This window comes from Sardina pilchardus, chromosome 4 (genome assembly GCF_963854185.1).
Source record: "Sardina pilchardus chromosome 4, fSarPil1.1, whole genome shotgun sequence".
Lineage (NCBI taxonomy): Eukaryota > Metazoa > Chordata > Actinopteri > Clupeiformes > Clupeidae > Sardina > Sardina pilchardus.
Genome location: NC_084997.1, coordinates 9,939,943 through 9,961,809, shown reverse-complemented (window position 1 = coordinate 9,961,809; position 21,867 = coordinate 9,939,943). Strand labels below are relative to the sequence as shown.

General features: G+C 44.3%; 2 protein-coding genes across 2 annotated transcripts in view; one reads left to right on the top strand and one right to left on the bottom strand.

Annotated features, from left to right (window-relative positions):
- Positions 1-8,133, top strand: part of asic4a (acid-sensing (proton-gated) ion channel family member 4a) — a 60,364-nt gene extending 52,231 nt beyond the window's left edge. The window contains exons 2-10 of the mRNA XM_062533408.1: positions 1,440-1,584; positions 1,910-2,037; positions 2,195-2,348; positions 3,260-3,313; positions 4,727-4,880; positions 5,194-5,285; positions 5,481-5,560; positions 5,956-6,105; positions 7,374-8,133. Of these exons, the coding sequence (XP_062389392.1) occupies positions 1,440-1,584; positions 1,910-2,037; positions 2,195-2,348; positions 3,260-3,313; positions 4,727-4,880; positions 5,194-5,285; positions 5,481-5,560; positions 5,956-6,105; positions 7,374-7,487 (1,071 nt within the window). The 3' untranslated portion in view covers positions 7,488-8,133. The remainder of the gene's footprint in view (positions 1-1,439; positions 1,585-1,909; positions 2,038-2,194; positions 2,349-3,259; positions 3,314-4,726; positions 4,881-5,193; positions 5,286-5,480; positions 5,561-5,955; positions 6,106-7,373) is intronic.
- A 5,380-nt stretch (positions 8,134-13,513) lies between these two features.
- chpfa (chondroitin polymerizing factor a) overlaps positions 13,514-21,867 on the bottom strand; it is a 9,290-nt gene continuing 936 nt past the window's right edge. The window contains exons 2-4 of the mRNA XM_062534058.1: positions 20,327-20,891; positions 16,139-16,321; positions 13,514-15,831 (exon numbers count right to left, since the gene is read on the bottom strand). Of these exons, the coding sequence (XP_062390042.1) occupies positions 14,569-15,831; positions 16,139-16,321; positions 20,327-20,891 (2,011 nt within the window). The 3' untranslated portion in view covers positions 13,514-14,568. The remainder of the gene's footprint in view (positions 15,832-16,138; positions 16,322-20,326; positions 20,892-21,867) is intronic.

The following is a 21,867-nucleotide window of genomic DNA, read 5'->3' as shown; positions in this document are numbered from 1 at the left end:
GGAACCCAATTAAAGTACAGTTCAGCTGATAGAGTATGGCCAAAATCTGTCTGGAAGAAGGAGAGGCACTGGAATTCATCACAGAGAACTCCCTCGAATACGAACATTCATAAAATGTCAAAACAATTATGAACGGGTGGGTCTAGAGTTTTCATGACTCCTATATACACTGGGATGCTAGGATATTACCCAAGACTGCATGAGGAACTTTTAGTGAATTGTTAACATCAAATCAAATCAAATCAGCTTGTCATGTTGGGGCAGATGTGAGGGATTAAAAGTATGGGTCTGCTCTTTCTCAGCCAACCAAAATTGAGTACCAGAGGTGTCAGTTTTATAAATTGGCAGTTAGCATCACTGGTGCCCTTTTGATATTTAATTTCGGATATGCTGTATTAAATTTTCAAGTCTTTGATAAGTAACGGAGTCTTACACTAAAGAAGACTTTATGCCAGATAAAAAGCAGACCAATTTTCTGAAGCAATTTCCTCTGTTATTTCAAAGAGACAAGGGTTGCTTGATATCGTACATCACCCTTTGGGAAAACCATATGCTTGTGCAGTTGCTCTACATCTTGTCTGGTTGACTTTTAGGGATTTTGTTTGTGGGTGCGTGTGTAGATGTATTTGCATCTCTTTCAGCATCACCACCTCTCGGTTTTGTAAACACGGCCTTGTTTTGAGCCACAGAGACAACACGAGTTCCCAGCTGCCCAAGGAGAAATAACAGGCCTCGTCAGCCATGTCATGGCTTTTAGTTGGTGTGCCATTTTGAGGGGCACACGACAGCGCTCAAGTCTGTGTGTTGTTTCATATTTTGTCCCTGATTCAGACATCACAGATCTCCACACCGGCTCTGGGCTGATTCTGATGCCTAGGCACAGCTGTTATTATGGGAGGCGAGCTGGTGTTGAGAGCGTTGTGTTTTTGCCGCGTCCGCTATCCATTTAGCCTCGGCTGTTATTACTCTTGTCATCCATCCGTCCATGAAGCTGATCTATTTTCACATGACATTTATTTGTCAGTGGTGCTCTCTTTCGATTCTTGAGTGTTTCATTATAGTGTTTCTCGGCTTTGAGAGATGTACGGGCAGCAGAAAATCAGTCTTTTGTCACTCTGAAAATGAAACAATGGCCGCAGACAAAAATGGGGGAGCGTCGGGTGTGTTGCAGAAACATTCTCCATTTGGAATGGCATCTTGTCTCATTTTTGTCTCGTCTCAATAACAACCATCGAGAGCAATTATTTTACACAATGATTTTTTTTTTTGTAGAGAGGATGAGACGAGTTTTGTACGGTATTTGGCTTTTCACTTATTGATTTTTTTTTATTTTCTTGCCATGTCTTAGGCTATTTGAGATAACAGTAGGTAACTATCGCAAGACAATTTTCTGATAAAGACTTTGATGGTGATCTCGGATCATGCTTGTTTTTGCACAGGTATATACAAGATATGGCAAGTGCTACACTTTCAATGGCAACAGGACAACTTCCCGGAAGAGCAAGCAGGGCGGCATGGGGAACGGGCTGGAGATCATGCTGGATATCCAGCAGGATGAGTACCTGCCAATTTGGAAGGAAACAAGTAAGTTAGCTCCTCTGTTCCCAGTGCTCCATTGGCCACTGCTGTGCTTGTCCCCACAGATAAATGTCTATGTGACACCAGAAAAGCAAACATAATAAGTTTCATGTGCATTTCCCCTATGCATACAACTTAATAGTGTTTACTTGTCTTGGGAAGCCTTGTGAGGTTCAGTCCTCGCTGTTTTACATATAGATGGAGGTATGTGGGGATTCGGTCCCCCTCCTCCTCCTCCTCTTCCTCCTCTTCCTCCCTCTCCTCCTCCTCCCCCTCCTGCTTGCCACTTCTCTCCTCTCTCAGGGTTTATCTGTCTTTCTTTCAACCGCAGACGAGACGTCGTTAGAGGCGGGGATTCGCGTGCAGATCCACAGCCAGGACGAGCCTCCCTACATCCACCAGCTGGGCTTTGGCGTCTCTCCGGGATTCCAGACCTTTGTTTCATGTCAGGAACAAAGGGTAGGCCTCTGTGAAGCCTCTCGGCACGGCTCACCCAATAGATCACACGGCACCGTTACGGCCCGGGCTCCTCATCTCATCAACCTCTGTCTCTCTCTTCTCCCCAACTCTCTTTCTCTCTCTCCGTCTATCCCTCCGTCTCCGTTTCCCGTCTCAGCTGACCTACCTGCCCCAGCCGTGGGGGAACTGCCGCTCCACCATGGACCAGATGATCCCGGGCTATGACACCTACAGCATCAGCGCCTGCCGCCTGAGCTGCGAGAGCCTGGCCGTCGTCAAGGAGTGCAACTGCCGCATGGTGCACATGCCCGGTACGCAGCTGATCTCTCTTGATTGCCGCATCTTTTATTACAGGGGCGGGGGTGGGAGTGGGGGTGGGGGGGGGGGGTAGTGTGTGTGGGGGTTCCCTCATGGCAGTGTTAAATGAAAAACATGATGACTTGTCTGTTTTCTGCCATGCTGGAAATATGGTGCATGACAAAGGGAGCGGTGTAGTCAAATGCTGGGGGCTGCCAGCTACTGGCTTCGTGCTCACTGGCAAAAAAGGAGCGAGCGGGGACTCTTCCTTTTTGTTCCCACACCAGCAGTAGCGACCCATATAATTAACTGAGGACCACCTGACTCCTTATCATTCAGGGGATCCAGACAGGGTTCGCCTATTCTCTCGCTCGCTCCCTAATGAAACCCCCCCTGCCTCTGTTCCAGGAATTTAATGTCTTCAAATAAATCTCTCCTAATGCAAATTGAAAAGGAGTCTGTTCCCAAAACATTAACTCAAAGAACATTTTGTCTTCTGTGCCTTACATATTTCCCCTGATTAATTGTGCCACTGATGAATTCCTATCATTAGTGGGTCCTGCGCCGTGTTTGTCTAGGAGCGGACTGGATCGCGGATTGGTTTTTAAAGACTTTCTAAATATGCCTTTGGGGTGGTGCTGTGCCACTCAATTCTTTCCAGGGCTTTTTTTTTTTTGCCACAATCAGGGCCAAATATCGGACACAGCCGAGACATTGTGAAATGGAACTCATCCCCAGTGGTCAGATAGCGTTCTCCATCATTTAAAGAGCGATGAGTAGCCGGCACTCCCATTCCTAGAAGCGCCCGCGCCGTCACAGCCACCGCTGTTTGTTTCTCTTCCTACAAGGCAGCGGGTTTCCATTTTGTTGCTTGATTGATCATACTCATTTTGTGTTTTTTTTTCTTCTTTCCCCTGTATCCCAGGAACTGCCGATATCTGCACGCCCAACAGCATCAAGTGTGTTGACAAAGCGCTCGGTAAGATATGCTCCTTGTTTCAAAATAAAAGGCCCTGGAGGGACGTGACAATGACGTTGAGCGGTTGAGAATAATTAAATACATGATGAAGGAAGGAAGCATTGTGTTGCACAGCATGGCCACAGATACCTCAGAGAGTGACACACGCACACACACACACCCACACACACACACACACACACATGCACACGCACACACACAAACTGAGAAAGAGAGAGAGCGAGAGAAGAGAGAGAGAGAAGAGAATGTTAGAGAAAGGAAGAGATGGAAAAACAAGGATTGCACCTCTGCTGATGCATCAATTACAGCAGGTGTAGACGGCGGCGGCGGCGGTGAGTGACAATAATGTGTGGCTGTTTGCTTGGCCCGAGCCTTGGGAGCATTCCCAGCACGCTCCTGCCTCCTCCGTGGCCACCGCTCCATTTAAATGCAGCCGCCGCCGCCGCCAGCGCCAGTCGTTTGTGCAGGACAGGCATTATGGCCCCCTAAGAGCCACCTCGTCCCTGCGCCTTTACGACGGCCCATAAACGGAATGCTTCATTACGTGATCAGAGCTGTATCAGGGCTGCGATGATCGGTCTAATCTAATAAGTCCAAAATTTAATTATCTCACTCATCAAAAGGAATTCCAGGCCCATTTAATGGGTGGTTGAACGCTAAGTCCCGGGTATATCTCTCAAGAAGGTACCCCTGCATTCTCTCTTTAAATTATAACAATACATTTTGGTCTCTTTGATAGGTAATATGGTGGAGGATTATTTATATATTTATATTGTATTGCAGATTTTTATACCATTCTTCTAAGAATAAGACCTGCACAGCCTGTGCATACAGATAACCTAATTATAATGCTTATAAGGCACCTATCTCTCCCTGTTTGAATTAGTGCTATCAGATCATAGAGGCTCCTTTGCATTTGTGTTTAATAGGTTTTTTTGTCTTTCATTAGGCAAAGATATTAGTGAGACATACCTGAATTTGGAGCATATGCAGGTTTTTATAGCTAGAATGATCTGCAAAAGTGCTTAACCATATACCTCAAAATGTTTATCTGTATAATGAGATTGATCAAATCTATAGGGTATATGTCTATATAAAAGACAGTTGGATCTATACAGAAAAAAACAATGTTACTGCTCTTGACTCTAGGCTAATTAGGTTTTGGTAGAAATGTTTGTGTGGTTAGTGTGTCTGTAGACTGTATCATCCTGAAAGCCACTAAATGCACACACATGTCCCTGTTATCCTTGTGCTATCCCCCCCCCCCACACACACACACATTCACACACACACACACACACACACACACACACACACACACACACACACACACACACACACACACACACACACACACACACACACACACACACACACACATCCTCCATGTGCTCCATGTGCTCCATGTCCTAGCCCTCCTGCAGAAGAGCTCCGGGGACACCTGCCCCTGCGAGACGCCCTGCAACCTGACGCGCTACGGCAAGGAGCTCTCCATGGTCAAGATCCCCAGCCGCGGCTCTGCACGCTACCTGGCCAGGAAACACGACAAGACGGAGGAGTACATCAGGTAGCCATCATCATCATCATCGCCGCCGCCCTCTCACTCGGGGCAGGGCACGGGGCCAGGTGTCATTCACCATCCGACAGCTTTACAGCCACAGCTGACAGTGAGAGCCCATCACTCAGACAGCATGCTGAGACAGCGATCGGCACTGGAGACAGAGAGAGGAGCTCGTCCTGTCAATTTGAAACATTTTGGGTTGTGTTTGGAAATAAGTAATTTGCGCTCACCTGCTCGTTGTGTATGCCCTGCTGTTTTCCTTATTAATGGATAACAGAATTCTGTTGTTTGAATTCATTTTGTTGTTGTTTTTATTTAGAGATAACTTTCTTGTGCTGGACATATTCTTTGAGGCGCTCAACTACGAGACAATAGAGCAGAAGAAAGCTTACGATGTCGCTGGTCTGTTAGGTAAGTGCTTTATTTCCACCGTACTATTTTTACCTGTGCTTACAGCTCCCCGAGTACGCACTCCAACAGATGCTAATGGCTCCTAAAACTTTCTCATTTGCGCTGAATATATTTGAAGTCCCACAGATGTTTAGAGTGACTGGTCAGTGTAATGAATGCGGTGCGACTCTTGTTATATTCCCTCTTAATATTCAGGTGACATTGGTGGGCAGATGGGCCTGTTCATTGGCGCCAGCATCCTCACAGTCTTAGAGATACTGGACTACCTTTATGAGGTAACCTCAGATCTGTTGTCCCTTTATATGCATATGTGTTAAACCCTCTTCAATATGCTGTTGAAGCCTGCTTACACAGCAGATTCCTTTTCATTTGGCTCTTCCCTACACGCACACACACACACACACACACACACACACACACACACACACACACACACACACACACACACACACAGGCACACACACACACACACACACACACATACACACACACACACACACAATCCCTTCTGCATTGTTAATGCTGAGTACGCCCTGTAAATGTCTCTAATGAATAGGATGTTCAGTGGCATCGCCCTCTGTGTGTAGATTTGGCAGCGTGCTGCCCATGCACTGATGGTGATGAGCCTTGCTCTGTCCTGTCCTGTCCTGTCCTGTCCTGTCTCGCGCAGGTGATTAAGCACAGACTGCAGCGGCTCGCCAGGCCCCCGAAGGAGGAGAAGAAGACGACAACGACAACGACAACGACAACAACAACAACGACATCAACGCCAAAGCCCAGCACAGTTGCAACAGTGGGCCTGGAGGAGACAAAACCTAAGGTCAGCTCAACCTAAGATCAGCTCCAGGCTTTCATCTCAACTATGAGCTGAAATGTGGTGCTTTTTCACACACTTTCACAAAATGTTTCCCATCATAACATTTACTGGTATGTCTGGGTGGCAGTGCAAAACTTTTGGTTGCTGATGCACGGCGTGTTTGTGTGATAGTCTTTATCCTGTTGTAAATCTTCAAGTGTCCCCTAAGTTAAAGGGTCGTTCTGCTATGGGGGAATCATAATCTGTTATTTAAGACTTCGCTACTCTCTACAGTCTATACTCTCAGGTGATGAGGAAAGCTATTACTTAATCTAATCCACGTTTTTGGCCTGAGTTTCCAAAGGCCCTGGGCTGCAGTAATAAAATGTTTTGCACTGAAGGTATAAAGACATTAAGCCAGCTAAAGCCCACATGCAAGACAGAGGAAACAAAAGAACATCAAATGGTGTGTGTGTGTGTGTGTGTGCGTGTGTGTGTGTGTGTGTGTGCGCGTGTGTGCGTGTGTGCGTGTGTGCATGTGCGCGTGTGCGTGTGTGTATGCGCACGGTGTGCATGAGCATGTGTTGTTGTGTATGTTTACTTTGGTTAATTAAGCTTAGAGTAGTACAGCTAAGTATATTTAAGCATGGTTACATTTAATTGAGTGTATTGTTTAAGATACCCCGTGTCTGAAAATTGTAAACAAACAAAATATTTGTTTACATTCTGTTTGTATCATCAGAGCCAATTGTGTGTGTATTTCCTGGAGGCCTTGGAACATGATGAAATAATTTTACTACTTTGGAAATAATTTGAAAGTAAACGCTGGAGTAGCCGAGAAACAAAGCAGCAGAAACTCATCACACAGACTGGCAAACACATACACACTTAAACACACAGGCAGCCTCTCTCTGCAGGGAGATGTTTTCATTCTGTTTTGGACCTAGGCCATCACCAGATACTATATTGGTAACTTTTAATGTCATACAGCAGGGGCAGGAATGAATATTGAATGAAATAATTACTATCCAATTATTTTATTTTTACATGCCTGATTTACATTTAATAAAGAGAGAAACTGTTCTGGACAGAAAACCTTCAGTGGACGGCCAGGCTGCCTGCAGTGTTTAATAGTCGATCATTTTTGCCTGGACACGTCTCATTTTTTCCAGTTTTGAGCAGCTAGTTATTATGGTAATGGACCACTGTGTAGTTTGCCCTGAGTCATATTCTTATTATCCTTTAACATGTGGTTTTTGTCTTTGTGATTTCACTTATGTGGCCTTTTATAGGAGAGTACTGAAATGACCAGAAGGCATCCGGAAGGGGCTTACGCCAACACACTGCTCCCCAACCACCACCACCATCACACACACCATGGCGTGTTCGAGGACTTTGCCTGTTAGTTGCAGTTGCCTGCAGTTCCAACCCTGATGACGACAACAACAAAAAAACGGTCAGGTTCAACGCTGCACTCGGGCGCATATACAATAGACCCTTGAGTCTCCGTTCCACCTTCCCTGCGGTCATCAGTGAAAGCTACAGCCAAAGCCGAACCCCAAACCTGTGCGTGTGAACTGGTACAGGCACAGACTGGACACCACAGAGTGGTCCTGCTGGAGACTCATGCATCTTTTTTCCCCTCTTCTGGCCTGAACGTCAATTTCTCTGACACCTTCTCATTTTCTATTCCTGATTCTTTTGGAACATGTCCATCGCGTGAAGGCAAGACGACATCAACTGCATGTCATCTAGATCCCGTTTCTACTCCGACCGGTAGCCTGTTCCAGCCATCGTGTCATGTCTGACTGCAAACGATTGGTCCACCCTCATGGAGTTCTCATGCCGCGCATTACCTCATAGCCAAACAAAGGCTATGGTTTTAAAATATTGATTTGAATGATTTCTCATTTGTATAGAGAATGAACAAGGCCACTGTGGAACACAAGCCCAATGCCTGCTGACCAGAATGTTCCAATAATGTTTTAGAAGCAGGGGAGGCTGTTCTGCAGATGCAACTGCAGCTCTGTCTCAAAATAGAGCTAGGTGTTTATCCAGCCTAAATATATATGTAAATGTTCTATCTTAATTTCTTTGAATGGTTTGAATCCATTCACATAATTTGAACTATAATAAACGTCTCAATAAGTTTTGTAAAGTTATTTATATAGAGAGATATGGCAAGAGATTTATTTCATCGAAAGTGTTATCTGCCATAAATGTCTTGTGAATTTTACCCCTCTCCCCCCTTGAACCACTGTCTTTGATCTGGGGAATTGTACAATAACAGTTGTATCATTAATGATTTATGATTGCCATCAGCATCTTATCTCAGCGATTTCACACACGCACACACACCTTGACTCCATGACAGCGAGCAGTTTGAACAAGACAGCCATGGCAGCAGTATAGAGACATCAGAGAGAAACAGTGGCTGCTACTTACAGCATAGCCGGCCCTCACAGTATGAAGCCAAAGACTAGCTTTCAGTGTGAGAAGGTAGACCTATAGAGTCCATGCATGGCCTTTATAGCTTAATGAATTATTAAGGTATAAGAACATATAACTCTCAATTCTCATCAGTGCCAAACGAGGAAGAATAAGTCATGGTCAGGTGAAGACTGCAGTCCCCATTGGTGTATTATAATTCAGAAAATATCCTTTTGTCTCTCAGGTACAGACTTGTTTTCCTGCTGCCAGGAATAACCTGAGCATCCTCAAATGGGTCTTCAAAGACCCAAATGCTTTTCTTTTTGCAAAGGCTACACATGTTTGTCACTGGGGAATGGGTTTTCTGCTAAGGAGAAGAGGGAAAAAAAATACTGAAGTGGCTTCCGCTGATATCCAGTTTTCTCCCTTGAAGTGTGATAAGACATGCTATACTTTGAGTCTAATAACCAGCATATAACAAATTTAGCTGTAGGGCAGAGGAAATGTATTACCATGAGAGACATGTTATTGTGTTATGGAAGAAGATATGTGTGAAGAGTGGATATATATTCGGCTTGTTTTTTTTTTTTTTTTTTTTTTTTTTTCCTGATGTGCTCAAACAGAAATGTCCTGTGAGGCTGAGATCAGCAGTGGATAATTGACAAAACATTATTTTGTCAGTCAGTCAGTTTTGATAATTATGGAGGGGGGGTGGGCATAAAACAGACACAGGAGAGTGGGGAGACATTAGAGGAGGAGAATCAACACTTATCATTCCACTCTTGGGGAAGTTTGGCCTTGAGCAGAGCAGACCGGTGTGAGACTCCTCCAGCTACTTGTGTTCTCAGCTGCAGTCCATAATTCTTTACTGCTGCCAATTAAAAGCCCACTCATGGAGAGAATACACTTGAATACACTTTGATGACAATCCACTGTGGTTCTCAATGACCTCTGTTATTTGATTGGGTTCTTAAAGGATTACATTCCTGCGGCACTCCAGTCGTCAATACACGCCTACATGTGTGTGTGCATGTGTGTGTGTGTGTGTGTGTGTCTGTGTGTGTGTGTGTGTGTGTGTGTGTGTGTGTGTGTGTGTGTGTGTCTGTGTTTTGAGTTACCAGTGTTGCTTTGTCGCTTTTTATCCCTTTGAGCTCCATGTTCTCTATGTATCACGTCAGAGGCACATAAAACACATTATACCTCCATGGCAACCAATCAGAGGCAAGGCATGGTTTTTTAATATTCATAAAAATGTATCGCAATGACATTTTCAAAGGTTCCCAATCACAGCCTTGATGGCATCCTGTACTGCCGCTGCATAATAACATCCTCCACTGTCATAAATAACACGCCGTGCACCAATAAAGATGGTGGGGGTGGGAGGGGGGGGCATACCTGAGTCGGTTGGGGAAGATGGGGAGCAAATCATCAGGGCTTCAGCTGAAGCAGATGAAAGGCTGGTCCACAGGCACGCTCCTGACAGCCCCGGATGTCCAGAGAGTGCTTTTAATGAACACAAGTTAGTTTATATGGGCACTCCATCTTCTGGTTTCGTAAGCAAGCAGAAATGGAGTTGGACAGGATAAAATATTACCTGGGCTTCTGAACCAGACATTTTGTTTTTCTTTTTTGTCGTTGTTGGCCATAAATCTGGGCGAGTAAATAATATGAACTGGCATTGTTTTGTCCCGTATCTTGGAAATGCAGATAGCACTGAATAATTCTTAGTTTTGACCCATCAAAGCTAACACCTGAAGAATACTTTTAAACAGTCTCAAGGGGGGAAAAAAAATCTAGTTTGTGGTTTATAAATTGGAATTCTTGCAGACAGTTATTTTTGAAGCCTCTTGATATGCAGGTCCCTGTGCAGATTGTAAATTCATGCAGTTCCAGCTCTCTGTTATGTCCTTCAGTGTATTGCTTATTTATCTCAATTTCTGAACTGAATGTTTCATGTATAACGGCAAGAGGGGGTCATTAAGTGCGATGCCAATGCAGCATGTGGCGTTACCGGACTGTCAAGCTTTGAAAATGAAAAAGAATCTGAGTAATTACATCATACGGTTGTATGACACAAAAGCTAATGGACCTTTCATCAAATTAACAGGGAGCGCTGAATACAGTTTGTACAGAAGTCTGCTGTTGTGACCGTGCTTTCTGTTAGAACACATTTTATAAATGTAACGATGGTATACAACAGTATAAAATATTAAACTTTAGATTGATAAATTGATGGCCTTTTATGCTCTATTATGTCCTCTCATGTTGTGTTTACTTGTCGAGCTCAAACGATCCATTCCAGGGCTTCAGAAAAACACTGGAGATGAAGAGATTTTTCAAAGACGCTCCTGTTGACACCCCATCTGTGTGTGTAGGTAGTACGAGAATGGTGTGCATGGGTGAGAGATCTTCCCAGCTCCAAGGGGTGGGTGTTTTGTCAGCTCTCACACTGTCATCAATTTCAATGGGAGCCTTCGGATGATTGCGTGAAGCTAAGGAATAAAAATGGGACACAGCCCTAAAATGTTTAGCTGACTGTTCACAAGGCTACAATATCGTGTAAAGGTCACTAGAGACAAGCCCACCACTTGAGTTTGGTTGTGAACTACAACACAAGCTTTGGGCATTAGTGGCAAATAGATTAAATACATGAGCTAAAAATACATTTTGTCGGTGCAGAACTGATGGAATGTGTGGAACTCATGTGGGAAAGTTTTCTAAATCTGCATGTAGAGTGAAGAATGTAATTATATACAATTGTGCCCCATGTTGCCCAGTACTTATGTGGTTTCACTGCTTGCCTGATGACCAAAAGTGGCATGTATGCCCAACCGGTCTAAATACGAACACTACTGTATATATAGGTTTCAGACTAATGTAACAGTCTTTTCATGCAATACCTTGAAGGAAAGAAAACAATACCAAACCCTACTCACAATGAAAAGAAGAATCTAAATAACGACAAATTGGTTGGATGACAGAAAACAAAAACAAGCACAGAATGATGTTGAAGTCCTCTCTGAACGACTTCCTTTTGATTGTGTTCCTTTTTTTTTTTTTTATCCCCCTCCTAGGAAGTCAGGCAGTATAAACGAGGCTGTTCCAGTCCTGTCAGTGCGAGACTGGATCGGTGTTATTCTGCTGACACCTAAAGGCGGAGTGCGGCTCTGTTGACAGAGAGCTGCTCAGAGCCCGGCGTGCTGTCAGGCCAGAGACGAGCTAAGAAGACTCTGTCACATTACACGCGGGAGAGAGGCTTGGCATTTGATTGATACACAATATTAGGACATGTGTGATGTTTATTTGAGAATACTTCAAATACATATTCACAGTTCCTAATGGTACACAAATACATTTCTGCATACTTCAACTCCTGATCAAAATATGTTTGTTTTGTTTCTTTTCTTTTTTTTTTTTTTTGCAGGGTGTGTTTATTTGGGAAATATGAATGCATTTCATATCATGTGTTCACAGATGCCTTTTGTCTTGTGCCAGAATAGATCGGTTTAACACCAAACTAAATTCATTCTACAGTACAGGCATAATCAAAGATAACAGATTCTGACAACTGAGAATCACAGATATACAAAAAAAAGATACACACATTGAGTATGTGTAAGACAACACCAAAACCGTGGTTCGTTATACTTTTATAGAATCTCATTTCAAGCCTACAAATGATCACTGACACCAAATCCTCAAGTATTTCTCCTATAAAGGCAGGAGAACTGACTAAGGAATTTAGTGTGCGTCTAAATAAAACATAGAAGTAAACAATGTATCAGAGAAAAAAACTGTTCTTTCTCCAAGACCAGCAGATACACAGTACACAGTACATTACAAGGCCTCTCTCAGTCCCCAATAATAATAATAAAAAAATACCCCTGCTCCCCAGAATGAAACATCAAAGCATACAGTATTGCACTAATCTCATTCAACCACTTTATCTTTAGTCATAATGGTTACAAAACAAAGACAAAAACGTTGTTCGCGAACGATGTGTGAGGAATGACCCATGCGGATCATTATGGTCATGTTTGTAAAATGACAAATGTGAAATCTGCCACTGATTTCGATGGACAGCAAATATCCATCGGCACAGCAAGAGACACAGTGTGCAGTGCTTGCTACTCATCAGCGGGGAAAATGTTCTGAATGTACACATACTCTTTGCAAACTATAGGTAAACTATACGTTTACTGGTGAATGCCATAATGCTTGCCTGCCAGTACATCAGTAACTCTAAAGGTTAACATAAGGCATGGTGTAATGACCTATTAATGTTATGTCAAAACAATCCTCCATCTTTAGTGTGTCATAAGTGCACTCAAGACGAAATGCTAAAGAGTTTTTGCTGTCATGAGGAATATCAGGATCTGTAATAAAGTTCCATATTACTTGAAAGTGGTGATATTGCATATGCATACAAGATTGAATTTCAAGACCATTAACTGGCTCTGAATGCTTTTTACAAGTGCCATCACATCAAGTATTCAGAATTAAGTATTCATTTGCACTATTGTTTTACCAATCGTGTGTTTGCTTTGGCACTGAATTAGTTATTAAAAGAATTTGAGCGCTTCAGATACATAAATTAATTTTCAAAAACATGACATTATGTTAACATCAGACAGCTGTTTGACACCAGGAATATTATGTCTATTCCCACCTTCCATGTGTCAGCTTGTCTAGAAGGTGAGGCACATACATATTAATAAGGGTTTATAATGTCAACACGGACCAATATGAAATATTGAAGAAGAATGGAAGTGCGAATTTGTGAATTATATGACGACCACCTAATGGGACGCATTATGACACGGCAAACCATGCTGACAGGAACTTGTGGTTGAAATTGGTGAATACATATATAAGACACCTTTAGCGTTCTGTTTTTCAATGACAAAAATTAAGGGTTGTGATCCCTCTCCCAAATGTAGAATTACGTATTACAAAAACACCTCCAGGAATATCCTGATGAAAAGAACTCGTACGACATTCATGTGCAAAAGAAGAAAGCTTCAGTAACTTACAACTCCACCATAAAATTCTTAGTGCAAGATTTCAACCAGTGAAGCACTTGATGTTTGCTATCTTCCAGAGATTGATTTGACAAAAACAGTGCAGTGACGACAATGACAACTTTCTCACCATTGGCACTCTATGACAGATGCTGTCTAATCTGCTCAGCATAACTGATTTTTACACGGTACCTTCTTAGCTCACAAGGCACTGTCCGGTGTGCACTATTCCCTAACAATTCATTATAGTCAGATAAAGAATTTTGACCATTTTTAGTTAAAACATTATTCAAGTTTCCTCACACTTGCAAAACATGAAAGGCTGTCTTCTGAGGCTGGAAACATTACATTAATTGCGCAACAACACCTGACATTATCTTAATATTGTGAAATGAAAATGGATAATTAGATAGATAACTGTGGTGCTTTTGATTCATTTCCAAGGAAATGTCAAATTAATGTGCATGAGAGCATGGTGGAAAACCAAGAGCCTGCTTTCATGTTACAGACATTTGGACGTACAATTCACCCACAACTTCTGCCATGTTTCCATCCTCAAATTTGGGCCCTTGTCTGTGACCTTTATGTAGTAATGAGTTTTAAATAATTTAAATAAAAATCATCAATTTGACCTTTAAAACAACACCACGGAAACAAAATGTGGATATCGAAGTTAAAGCATGTAAAAAAGTCCATGACAGTCACTCATTCTCAAAGTACATTGGTAGTGAACAGTTAAGGAGTGCCTACTGATTGATGATTCTGAGTGACTATACCCTGTTTGTGTAAGAGTCATGTCCTTAAAAGTGGAAGATAAGTGAAGAAGTGGTGCAATGTCCAATATCAGAACAATGAAAACCTAACCACAGAGCTTCCTTGTCAAAGATACCAGCAGCAGTAAGTCCTAGCTGCTCATTTGGTTTGCTGTAAATAAAAATGAATGACAAAATGCTAGCAGACTCCTTGAGGAATGTGCAGCCACAGTTCATTAAAAAAAGGGTGTAAACCACTCCAGGCGAGTTTTACAGGGGGCAAGCTAAGTGCTGTTCCCTTGCTCCTGCTCAAACAGGACCATAGCCAGCTGGGACCGCGAGCCCAACCCCTCCAGGTTGCCCTGGATGCAGCGGTGGTAGATGTCCTCACTGAGGTGTGGGTTGCACGTCTGGTGTACGTGCTTCTGGTGCAGCGCCGGCTCGATGGCACGGAACACGTGCAGGCCCGAGTACTTGACAAACATCTCGTAGATGTCCAGGGTCTCCAGGAGGTCCTCGTTCTCCTGCAGGTCGGGGGTCATCAGATTCCGCGTGGCCATGTAGTCGGAGTTGTAGAAGCAGGCCTCGGCGAAGTCGTTGCGGTCGAAGTGGCCCGCGTCTCTGACGAGGTCGATGGTCTCCGGCCGCTCCTGCCTGTGGTAGGCGATGTCGGGGTTGAAGTCCTGGAAGTGGATGGGGAAGAAGACCTGCCAGTTGCTGATGGAGTTCATGCGGCAGCGGTTGAGAAACTCAGTGTTGACCACAGTGTTGACCGTGGCGGTGAAGAACAACGTGTCGACTGGATGCTTCTTGGAGATGATGTCCATGAATTTGATTTGGAACGGATTGTCTGTTTTGACGCTGATCCAGGGAACTTTGAGCCCCGGGAAGCTGCGCTCGTACCTGGTGATCTGCGCCTTCACGTCAGCAAAGATGTCATTCTGGTGCACGTGCTGCGCCTGGACCAAGTCGTAGATGAAGAGCACGGTCAGCCCGGCGTTCTCCTTCTTCTGCAAGGCGTTGGAGGCGTACTCCTCCAGGAATGATTTCACTCGACTCGTGTCGTCCTTCGCCAGAGGCAAGATGATGTGCACCTTGGTGGCCTCGGTGACGTAAGGCATGGGGATGATCTCGAGGTTGCTCAGGGGCCGGACCAGCTGGACACGCTTAGTGATGGAACGGCTGCGGCCCCTCTGAGTGACCACCTCCATCTGCAGGTCCAGCATGTACTCCATGCCCCGGGTGGGGTCGAAGCGCCGGTAGCCGTTGACGAGCTTCTGCTTCTTGAGGTGGAGCACTGGCTTGTACTTCTTGTTCAGCTCCCCCATAGCAATGTCAATGACGTCGGCCACGTCCAACTTGTCGATGCCCTGGAGCTCGCACTTTGGCGAACCGTCCAGACAAGAGTAGATGGTGTCCTCTGTGAAGTACTCCCACTTCAAGACCTCAAAACGGGTCTTTGGTTGAAAGGGGGGATTGACCCCGATAGGCCACATACCACTTCGGTTACCTTCAAAAGCTATGGCGCTGAAGTTCTTTATTTCTGCCTAGAGGTTGAAAGAGAGAAAAAGAGAGAGAAAGAGAGGGAGAGAGAGAGGCAGGGTCGTTTAGGGCCAATGATGGTCCAATTACAACAATTTAAATCTATTGAGTGTGATGTGATGAAAGCCTGGGGAAGAAAATCAATACATCACCCTCTCGCATACGGCCTGAAAACCGCTTCATTAGCTCTAGATTACAATGATTTTCCAATGTGTTTCAAGAATGCTGGATGTATTAACTTCAATAGGTCGTACGGTATTATCTTTTACATATTCAAAAGACCATGTTGCTTTTAGCTGAGAGAGTTCTGACCTGCAGCTTCTCAATCTCCTGGTAAGATGTCTGCAGCTCGATCTCAGTGAAGTACTTGTGTAGTCTGTACATCTGCTCAGGGTCTGAGACTGGATGGACTGTGAGGGTGGTTTTGAACTGGTCACTCAGCTCTTTGCTGAGGTCAGAGTTTTTGCCCATTTCAAAGCGGTCATAGAGCAGGCCCTGCAGGAATAAAACAAATATAAATACAAAAATAAAAACATTCAACTTATATGCATGCCTTTCCAGTATGGCTAGTTTTCCTCCATACTGCTGCTTCAACTTAAATATATAATCAAACAGATATAAAGCAATGACTATAATATGCTGTGTGTGTGTACATGTATGCTTTGTGTGTGTGTGTGTGTGTGTGTGTATCATGACACTGCAGTGTTACTACGATGATTTAATAACTTGCCATTAAAGCCAACAATAAAACATAGATGGTTGTTGAGGTCATTGAAAATGAATTCAAGAAACAATAACATCCTTCTGCATATTCTCCAGTCACAGGTCCTATTAACCTCTGGTGCTTTGTATCACTTTTCACTCCATAATAAGTATTCAGTAGAAGTCAGAGCCTTGTTTCATGGAGTCTGCAAAGTTATGAAATAAAGAGCACTAAGAGGCTGGACTTTCATAAGCCAGTGCAGGGTACATTCATCAAACAGCCCTGACCTCGTGCTCTCTCAGGAAATGACTGCCTCAGTGCAGAGTAATTTTGGGGGGATGATGGAACCTATTCCACAGGGATTCAAAAGTCGAACGTAGACCAAGTCTGCAATTCTCTGTGATTACCAGCAGAAATATTGTCTTTTCGTCTTACTTTACTTTTAAAATATAATCAACCTCAGTGGAAAGGCAACTCTGTAGTTAAGGTCACCTATCATTACATGAACAAGGCCATTTTAATGCGCATCATTTTAACCGAATATACCTATTACAGAATATCTGTAAGAATTGTAAGTAGTGGTTGAAAGCCCTTCCCAAATGCTTGTACTGGGTGCGGGTGCCTGTCACTGTCATTAATTTACCAGTCTGCTGCTCCAGAAACCGGAGGGATAAAAAGCCTCTGAGTGCGACTGAGACGGGGACTTGGGGAGATCCCAAGTGGAAACCGGAGAGGTCACACTATGCATTAACAACGCTTTGCCAGAGTCTGAACCCCCCCAGTTATCGCTTCAATACTGTCGCCTCCTTGGGCCTGGCAGCTTTGGAAGTTCTCTCTCTCTCTCTCTCTCTCTCTCTCTCTCTCTCTCTCTCTCTCTCTCTCTCTCTCTCTCTCTCTCTCTCTCTCTCTCTCTCTCTCTCTCTCTCTCTCTCTCTCTCTCTCTCTCTCTCTCTCTCTCTCTCTCTCTCTCTCTCTCTCTCTCTCTCTCTCTCTCTCTCTCTCTCTCTCTCTCTCTTCCTCTCCATTTGCTTCAGCACGCGCCAGACAGCAGTGCTGTGGCAGACACTGCGTGTCCACCTGTTTGTGAGAACATGGGGAGGGGGGAGGGGGGAAGGGCAGAGAGTCTCCTGCTGGCTGTCATGTGTCACTGCTTATTTGTTGTTGAACCAGGTCAGCACTCGCAAAGTGCAAAGTACTGCTGCTGCCCTTTGGTGGTCAAACACCTTCTGTGTGCTGAAACAGGCCAGAGGCATTCGGCTGCAGAGTCACTGTCACTTCCACTAAACGTCAGGTGTGTCAGGGAATTTTGCAGGATATTTTTAGACGACATAAATCGTGGTGAAATCTCCCATCCCTGATCTACTCCTATTACATTTTATGGTGTACCAAATCACACCTCTGGAACCCCAGCTGATAAGTCAGATGCTAACATTTGGACTTACTATTCAGGCCCACATGAATGAGCACCTATGGAGAGAAAGCACTTATCTGATAAGAGCTTGGAGGAGAGCGTGGGGAAATGCACTAGATTACCAGCAGCCTGATCTAATGCTTTATTTCTTCTTCCCAAAGCAGGCCGATGTTTCAGAGGGACGCCCGTGCGTTTAATCTGATACATCAAAGGGACACAGTCCCTTAATTGAGGTCTCCCTGCTGTCTCAGAGGCAGATTGATTGCCAAGACTGAGATCATCCAAAACAACAGGTGATTTATGCTGCGGTCCACCCACAGCCTGAGTCTGCCCACAGCCTACGCTGCTAGCAAGTATAAACCCAAAACGAGGGAGGGAAAAATGCTTCAGGGTCAGTTGCTATATGCTAATATGCTAATGTAATGTCTGTGTATACTGGGCAATAATGTTTGCATCTTGGGCGACTCCATGTTGAAAAATGACCACTGTAATTATAGGCTACTGAAATGTTTGGCAAAATTACAGCATATGATGGAAATTCAAATGAACAGTTACGGCATATGTGCCCAAAAAAGCCATGGAAATCATGAGGTTAAGAGGATGGCTAAAACTGTACGTGCCTTTTACAATCACAAAACATTGTTTTGGTAGTTTTTTTTCACAGATATGGTTCAGGAAGGAAGGGCTAACTATTGTGTACAGTCTGATGGTCAGTGATTAAAGAGAATACTGGTGGGCCTTCTCTAAGGAATGGCTAACGAGGCCACGTTATGTAACGAGAGGAAATCTCTCACTCTTCACCTTGAAACACAATAGTTTGGCCTGGGTGGAGCCAGCACCTGAATGGAACAGTATTAGAGGTGAATTAAAAAGGGTGAATCCAATCTCATCCAGACTATTAAAAGACACAAAAGGCAGGGGAAACTGTGTGCCAGGGAGAAGCCGGGACGGCCTTGCCCCATAAAATGCTTTTTTACAACTACTACAACGTCTGGAGAGCCTTTGTGCTGCGAGCACTATCTCTGCCAGGCCCTGAGTCACGTCACTGCCAGCCGGCGAGAACGTTCTCATTCACTGGAGGAGGTTTTTAAAAGCCAGACGGATCGCTGTTTGACCGCAAAAAAAGGCAATTTCACCTTAAAGGATATGGTGTGAATGCAACAGAAGACAGAGATAGAAAAGTCATTCAAATACATCTTCAGTGGCAGCTACTTCCAGTTATTCCCTCTGAGTGACATAAAGTATATATTTTAAGCTGTGATTCAGGCATCTATAAAATGTAAATTCCTGCCTCTCTCTCCCTCTTTCTCTCTCTCACTCACTCTCACTCTATCCCTCGCTCGCTGAATCAGCAGAGCTCCACAACCACAACCCTGCCGACCTTGGCGAAGAGAAACAGGGGGAAGTCTTTATATGGCTGCCGACAGCTCCTGAGCAAGACGGGGCTGCCGTGGCCCACCTCAGACCACGGGAGCAAATCACCCCGACTGGGAGACAAAACCGCTGCGGGGCCATCTCAGGTTTAAAAAAAATAAAGAAAAAAAAGAAATGCGCCATGAAAAGTTCACTTCATCTTCTGTAGTCAGGGTCAGGCAGCATTTGCTTAACACGTTTTCTTTCTCCCCGCCAGGGAGGCAAGTGGCAACACATTTGACGCTTGCCGGGAGCCCCGTCTCGGGCTTTGGCACGTACGGCACAGAGGTGGCAGGGTGTGTGAGACAGAGGTGCCGGAAGCAGCCCGTGTGACAGGTTACCACATGGGGGCCTCTCTAAAGACCAAGGCATGATGAAATGCCTGTCACCGGGCTAGCAATCCTTTCTTTCTTTCTTTCTTTCTCTCTCTCTCCCCACAGACGGCTGAACAATGCTGTAATGCGGATCAATCAAGAACAATCCCAAAGACGGGATTTGGAACTGACACTGAAATGCTGATGAGCCAGTCCCACTGAAATGTCACAGAGGAGTGCTGTGATTTTTGCACCTGCCTCATATGGGCGTTAAACAGGCCTGCCTGCTTTTCACAGTGTCGATAGTCCTGAGCACTACAAGCTCACAACAAGCGACAAGACTTTCACAAAGGGGAGGGGAAGGGCGTGTGTTGTGTGTGTGTCACATTTCAGTTTGGTAAGGTTGCAGTGTAAACTCTGAAAGATTAAGTTACAAGTCTAAAGGAATCAGCACCATGGGAAAGGTTATGTTACACAACGTCCCAAGTTGAGACGTCAAGAATTCTGACAGACCCACAGTAATACCTCATCCTGTTAGTAGCCTTCAGAAAAAGAATTATACGTAAATACTGTACATCAATTCACTTCAATATTCTATCATGTCACTACTTTATCATGTAATGTTAAGAAACTGACGAACACTACAGTCAACTTCTCACCTCATGCTCATCCACACAGCTGGTGCCGGTGTGATCGATGATACACCTCCCCAGCCACTCATCCGGACGGTTTGTGAGGATGCCGTTCCTACAGCTCTCCAGTGAGTCCTTGAGTTGGAGCAGCAATTGCCGGGAGATCAGGTAGCCAAAGCCCCCGTAACAGTACCTGCCCTGCATCTCGCCGCCAATGAACTCCTCGGGACTGCCCATGTACAGCTTGCGGTTCATGCTCAGGTGAGGGACTATGGCCTTGATGCGGTCCGCCTGGGTGTACGTGTCGTCTTGCGCCAGGTAGAACCAGTTGAATTCGTCGATGTAATGCTCCAGGATGTACTTGATGGTCTGGTACATGTTCCAGACAGGACGCTCGTCACCATGGGTGACCACCTGCATGCCGTGGGGCGCCTTGTGGTTGTTCATGCCGGTGAAGAACACCACCATGCTCAGGTGCTGGCTGATGGTGCGATTAACGGACACCCCCATGGTGTTTATGGTATTCTTGGACGTAAGAATGCCAACAAAGAGGTTCTCTCGGATGCCAAGCTCTGTGCTGGCATATTTGGACCTGAGAAGAGGGAAGGATCACAGCCTGTGTTAAAAATACTAAAACATTGCCACTATGGTTAAACCATTTTTTCTTCATCAGGCTTTTATTTTCCGACCAACAAGTAAGATGGGTACAGTCAGTGCAAGATGTGTATAACTTTCAACCATGGGAAACCATGGACAACAAGGGCAAATATTTGACTTTGAAAGATATACAGCCAATACTTCTCATACCAACTGTACTGTATTTGACATTCCTAACCATACAAGTGTTGACAAGGACTTTCACGTCATTTCGTAGGAAATATTGTGAAATATCTCAGTGGTGGGTGTGTTAAGACAGCCATTCAAAAGATGTCTCTTGGAGTAGAAATAACATGGGCTTGGGACAAAAGCTACAGTATACCGATATTGTTTAGATGATACATAAATAAACATTGCACATGAATAGAGTGTGATTCATCACTATTGCATCTGTTCAGATACACCAGTATATCCAGTTGCAGTCCACATGAAATGCCATTATTGCGTACCTATCTGGTTTGGGTTTAAACTATTCATTGATTGAGACAGACATCCAATTCAGGATTAAAAGCATTACATCCACATTGAGTTCTATAACCACAATGCCTATTTATGTTATTTAGATATGAAAAGAAATTGCACACTAAAGGACTAAAGCAATTTATATATTACTTGAAAACTAGATGTCCATTTCAAGAGCTACACAAATATGAGAGATGGTCTACTTTATCTCAGAGGCATTAGACTGTCAGCAGTCAAGGTGCTTTTTGTCTTTGACCTTAGAGAGATGATATCTGCAGGCCTAGGCTATATTAGTTGGAAATCAGATGCATAATGGCCAACATTTCATATCCAGATCAAAACATGTGTAAGCACTGGTTTTAGCCAAGCTATGGGCCTAACTAGTAAAGGACCAATCTTGCTTATGAGTAGGAGGTATTGTCACTCTACATTTTTTAGGAAACGAGTTT